This window comes from Scyliorhinus torazame, chromosome 10 (genome assembly GCF_047496885.1).
Source record: "Scyliorhinus torazame isolate Kashiwa2021f chromosome 10, sScyTor2.1, whole genome shotgun sequence".
NCBI classification, from domain to species: domain Eukaryota; kingdom Metazoa; phylum Chordata; class Chondrichthyes; order Carcharhiniformes; family Scyliorhinidae; genus Scyliorhinus; species Scyliorhinus torazame.
Window position 1 is genome coordinate 114,006,165 of NC_092716.1, and position 6,000 is coordinate 114,012,164.

Sequence of the window (6,000 nt, forward strand, 5' to 3'; positions counted from 1 at the left end):
ATTGCCCGTCAGTCAGAAGAGGGCTGCGAGATTTGCCAAAGCTGGATAATATTAAAGTGCTCCAGTTTCCCCCTGCCAGTTCCCCCAAATAAATGAAGTAGCTTTTTTTAAAAAAGTGCAATTTTCATTTAAAAAAAATATATACATGTTCAACTCACCATCTGCATCATAATGTTTCCAGATTTCCAGGAACTGGGAGGCAGTGAGTTCAGCCAGGTTCAGGTAAGGTGGTTGCTGTTTGTCAGCCATCCTCGTCCTCGCACTGCCAGTGTTAAGAATCCCTCTTTGAAATGCTCAGTACCTGCGGCTGGGCGCGGGCTTTTTATCCCTTCGGAGCCGCAGTCCCCCGCCCAAGCCTGCAGGGGCCGCCATGCTTCCAGTAGCAGCGAGCTGGGAGTTGTAGTTCCATTCACTTTGTCTGGCCCCTTTCGACAAGATGCTGCTGCTCAGGCACATTATAGCCTCCCCAGCGCACGGGGTGTGTGGAGACTGCCTCCCAGTTCTGGACTAGACTCCATACGTTCACTCTTGCTGCCAGCTCTCCACCCTGGGATACCCAGCTTGAAGAAGTTCTGCTATGTTCTCTCCGCGCCCCCCCCCCTCCCCATGGATTTCCATTTGTCTCTTTTCACCTTGCTCACCTTCACAGTGGTTAGTACTGCTGCCTCACAGCGCCAGGGACCCAGGTTCAACTCGGGCCTTGGGTGACTGTGTGGAGGTTGCACATTCTCCCCGTACCTGCGTGGGTTTTCTCCGAGTGCTCCAGTTTCCTCCCACAGTCCAAAGATGTGCAGGTTAGATGGATTGGCCATGTTAAATTGCCCCCTAGTGTCCAAAGGTTAGTTGGGGTTAGAGCAGGGGAGTGGGCCTGATTAGGGTGCTCTTTCAGAGGGTCGGCGCAGACTCAATGGGCCGAATGGCCTCCTTCTGCTCTGTAGGAATTCTATGGATTCCAAGATTTTAATTTCCCTCCTGGAAATGTGGACTTCAGGGGTTAAGTTATGAGGCGAGATTATACAAATTAGACCCGTTTTTTGCTACAATTTCGAAGGTTAAGGAATAATCTGATCGAAGTCTTCAAGATATTAACAGGAAAAGACAGGGTAGATAAAGATAAACTTTCCACAGGTTGGAGATTCTAGAACTAGGGGGCATAATATAAAAATTAGTGCCAGACCATTCAAGAGAGATGTTAGGAAGAAGATCTACACACAAAGGGTGGGAGAGGTTTGAAATTCTCTCCCACAAACAGCAGTTTAAGCTAGATCAGCTGTTAATTTTAAATCTGAGTTAGATACATTTTTTGGTCAGCAGGGATATTACGGCATATGGTCCAAAGACAGGTATATGGAGTTAGGTCACAGATCAGTCATGATCTCATTGAATGGTGACACAAGCTCAAGGTGCTGAATGACCTCCTGTTCCTCTGTGTTGGGAATGTTTACCAAAACTCCATATCTGATGTAATTTTGCTCTGTAACCCTATTCCTGACCTTTCCATTTACTCCACCTGCCCCGGTCATCTTTCTACCTCTGTCCACCTCTGAAGAAGAATCATATCGGACTTGAATCATTAAACTCTGTTGCTCGCTCACAGATGCTGCCGAAATGGCTGGGTTTTCTCAGAACTTTCTGTCTTTATTTTGCCTTTATTATTCCCGTTTTCGGTGGGGGAGTCAGACCGCATCCCTATCTGCTGAGCCATGGTTCACCCGATGGGTGAGCTCAGTTTGGAGTTGATAACAGTTAATAAAGACCCATGTCAACAAGCTGGGGTTTTGGTACAAGCTATTGAAATGTGTGTGTGCATATGGCTATTGACATTTTGGCATGGCAGGCACTGGGTAAGTGGCCCCAACACCATTTCTGTCCACTACGGGCTTTACCCATGCTGCATGCCATCTTCAGAGGGCATTAGAATGGGCGTTTAGGAACTGAAAACGTGCAGAAATATGCGTGTACAAAATTATGAGGGATATAAATAGGGTAGCTAGGAAGAAACCTTTCCCTTAGTTGAGTGGTCAATAATAAGGTACGGAGCAGAAGATTTAGAGTGGATTTTTTTTTTTTTACAAATTTAGAGTACCCAATTCATTTTTTCCAATTACGGGGCAAATTAGCGTGTTCAATCCACCTAGCCTGCACATCATTTCGGGTTGTGGAGGTGAAACCCACACAATCACGGGGAGAATGTGCAAACTCCACACGGACAGTGGATCCAGAACCAGGATCGAACCTGGGACCTCGGCGCCGTGATTTAGAGTGGATTTGAGGAAACACTTTTTCTCCCAGAGGATGGTGTGAATCTGGAATTCACTGCCTGAAAGAGTGGTAGAGGCGGGAACTCTCACAACATTAAAGAAGCATTTAGATGAGTACTTGAAATGCCAGAGCAGACAAAGCTGCAGACCAAGTGCTGAAAAATGCGATATGAATAGACACGTGCTTGATGGCTAGCACAGTCATGATGGGCCAAAGGGCTTCTTTCTGTGCTGTAAAACCCTATGACTCTCTGACAAAGTAGATGTTTCATGGCGTGTAATTGTTGAGCTTGCCCCTAAAGCCCACACTTTAACATGGTTTCAGTAGAGTGAGGGACCCCTGCAACTTTGAAAGGGATCATCAACAGCTCACAGGTCCGTTGTTGATTATTGACACCATTTGAGTTGTGGGAGTTTGGAGACATTGGGAACATTCAGTGAAGTCTGCAGGGAATGCTGCTGTCACTGTGGTTGTTACAGGCTTTGAACAGACCATTTTACTCCTAGTCACGGGAGGAGAAGAGGGTTCAATAGCAGAGCCCGTGGGCCGCAGCATCAGAGGGCGATGGAGCAGAGGCAGCAATTAAGCTAAGTTTGCAGTGGAAAGAGGAGGAAAAAGAGCAAGAAGCCTCACTTATAGAATCTTAAGACTGTTCACTGACCTCCCACTAAGACAGCAGTATGTGTTTGTATAGCGACCTCAGTTCCCTCAGGAGGTGGTGGCAGGGCCTCCTGGATGCATACCTGCAACCTCCGAGCTGTGCCAGGTTGGTGCTGCCAGTGCCGAAGAAAGAGACCATGGGCCTGACTTATTTTTTTGCAAGTGGATCTTTCCAGACTGGACCAGATTACGCAGTAAACCTTTCACCCCTGCATCCAGGATAGGGGCCCCTGTACAGCAGGGGAAGGGGCTCCATTGTCTTCCCTCTGAACAAACGGAAACAGAAGGAGCGGGCACCTTGCTTTGTCAGCTTAGCAGGATTCCCCCTGGCGCAGGGTGCCCCTGACTGCACATACATGACGATGCAGCATCTTAATGGTGAGATGTACTGAATGTGCGGAGGTTGCCACTCACCGAGCAGTTGGTGCGTAGCTATGCTCAGTGAAGTATGCTGGTGAATGGCCACTATCCTGGTAGCAGCCATGATCCAATTTCCTCATTTGTGCCAGCCCGCTGTCCCCTCAGTCTTTCAGCTGCTTGGTGACAAAGACTATCTACTTTTCAGCTGGCTGAGGACTCCCTCCGCAAATCAATTACATGTGAACAGCGCTGCTAATACTGAGAGCCACAAACAACGTCATTGAGAGCAGACAATCAGAGTATTGAAGCAAAGAACTTGTGGGCGTCTGTTGCACTCTTCGCATTCCAGCTGTCGTTTGGGCACGGCCTTACCGCAAAGGATTCAACACACATCATAGAAGGAGGAGAATCAATGGCGGAGGCAGCTGGCATGTCAACATTCTGGCTGGAACAGATCGTGAATAAAACCAAGATTCCTATAGTTCAACAGTCCCTCTCTCAGTGTCCTCAGCCACAATCCTGCAATAAAAGACACTACAAATTCCATACTAACTTTATTCATCTAACCTTCAACTCATCACCTTTGTGGATTACCTTTTAGTCCCTGTCTTGTGAGTATCTTCACATGTCCGAACGTTCCTGTGCTGTGCTACCCCAGTGGTTGCTGTATGACCGGGAAGACTGCTAATCTTCAGTGGGGGACACCTCAGATGGTCTTGTAGGACGACCTTAGATAGTTCTGCATTTAGAAAGCTCAGCTTGTGCCACCTTGGCATGGCTGTAGGGGGACGGGGGGGACATGCAGCCTGGGCTGGCTGGCTGGCTGAGAGGAAACTACAGAGGCATGGGCAAAGTGGCAAGGATGACAGAACAATTGCTGTTTTCCATAGAGACAACAGCAGATTCATGCTCCACTGTCACTCTCCTTGAGTGAACCGTGAGCTATTTGAGTAATTTATTGGAGGACACATTGCTTGACAGCTTTGAGACCCGTGAAATAGTCGTGTTAGCCTCCCCAAACAGGCGCCGGAATGTGGCGAGTAACTTCATTTGAAACCTACTTGTGACAATAAGCAATTTTCATTTCATTTTCATAACATTCTAGAGGCCCAGGCTAATGCTCTGGGGACATGAGTTCAAACCATATAGCAGCAAAATTTAAATTAAATTGATAAATCTGGAATATAAAGCTAGTTTCAGTAATGGCCACCATGACAGCTATCATTAACTCTTGTAAAAACCTACCTGGTTCACGAATGGCCTTTAGGGAAGGAAATCTGCCGACCTTACCTGGTCTGGCTACATGTGACTCCAGACGCACAGCAATGTGGTTGACTCTTTAACTGCCCTTCAAAATGGTCTCGTGAGCCAGTCAGTTCAAGGACAACTAAGGATAGGCAACAAATGCTGGCCTTGCCCCAGCAACGCCCACACCCCATGAAAGAGTTTTTAAAAATCGGCTTTGAACATTGCTGTCCGCAGCCACGAAGACAACCCAGCTGGGCTTGCCTGTCAACAAGCTAAGATTTCATGATCTCACTCTGAGCATCTAGACATTGTCTGGCTTCTGTTCATGCCGCACTCCAATCTGAAGCCTGGGGCCTTTAGACACTGAATCATGGCTGGCTTTGCAAGTGTCCTCAGGGAGTTGGCCATCACTTTGCCACAGGAAAGAAGGGCTCCAAGCGCTTCTCAATGCCCCGTGCCAAGTTGGAATCAGACTCCATGAGAGTGACAACAGGCTGTCTAGCAGCCCTGCCAATTCATCGCTGTGTGCATGGCCATCAGCCTTTTTCCATTTACATTCTATCCGAGCCCTCATCACTGTCCTCTGTGGCTGAATTGGTGTGCGACTCACCCTCCAGCGTACAGTAAGTGGCATAAATCCCCCCCGCACCACCCCCCCCCCCCCCAACAAAGCTGCAGCCCCCTTTTGCCAGAGGACTCACCCTTGTTCTGATCCCGTTTCTATATAACCTAACTACCTGCCATGGTTCTCACAGGACCTGAACTGCTGACTGCGATTGAGTGAAGGTTTTCTTCCTCCTCAGTCCGTTCCTCCTCGGGGCCTTCAACCTTTCACACCACTGACAGTTCTTCAAATCTGAAACCACAAAGGCACAAAGGCGGTGTTGGGATGAGGCTGTGAAGGGAGAAGTGTGATGTTTACAGCATTTCTTCTTCATCTCTCTGGCTAAAGGTAGCATGGGTAGGGCAAGGATCCGGCCCCCAATCCACCCCAGCTAGAATGGGAATCAAACCTCGAGCTGTTGGCATCAATCTGATCCACATTGGCCGTACAACGGACCTAACCTCTGTTGCTGTGGCAATGTGCACTCTTATGTATGTCGCTGTCTGGAGCTGTGGGTAGTGATGGTGGAGACTCCAATTTCTTTCAATCACATGGCTGCGCAGGAATGTCTCCCAATCTTACTGTCTGCCACTTGTTTGTGTTGGACAATCAACCTATTTGGCCACATTATGAATTCACATTCCTTGGCCATTAAGTCCTGGGGGTAGGACTCGAACCCAAAGCTTCTGGCTCAGAAGCAGGGACACTACCCACTGCACCGCAAGACTTCCTCATTACACCATTGTAAATCGTAACAGATTATGGGATGATGGTGAACTGAGATGTGGTAGAGTGGGCCAGAAAGGAACATAACATAATTCCCAGGGATAGATGGGAACTGAGATTGACAAAAATGTCATGGACAT

General features: G+C 48.0%; 1 protein-coding gene across 2 annotated transcripts in view; it reads right to left on the bottom strand.

Annotated features, from left to right (window-relative positions):
* The window catches only part of calb2a (calbindin 2a), a 132,125-nt gene extending 131,843 nt beyond the window's left edge, over nucleotides 1-282 (bottom strand). For both annotated transcript variants that reach the window (XM_072518637.1, XM_072518636.1), the window contains exon 1: nucleotides 159-282. In XM_072518637.1, the coding sequence (XP_072374738.1) occupies nucleotides 159-249 (91 nt within the window). In that variant the 5' untranslated portion in view covers nucleotides 250-282. The remainder of the gene's footprint in view (nucleotides 1-158) is intronic.
* Nucleotides 283-6,000: the final 5,718 nt, after the last annotated feature.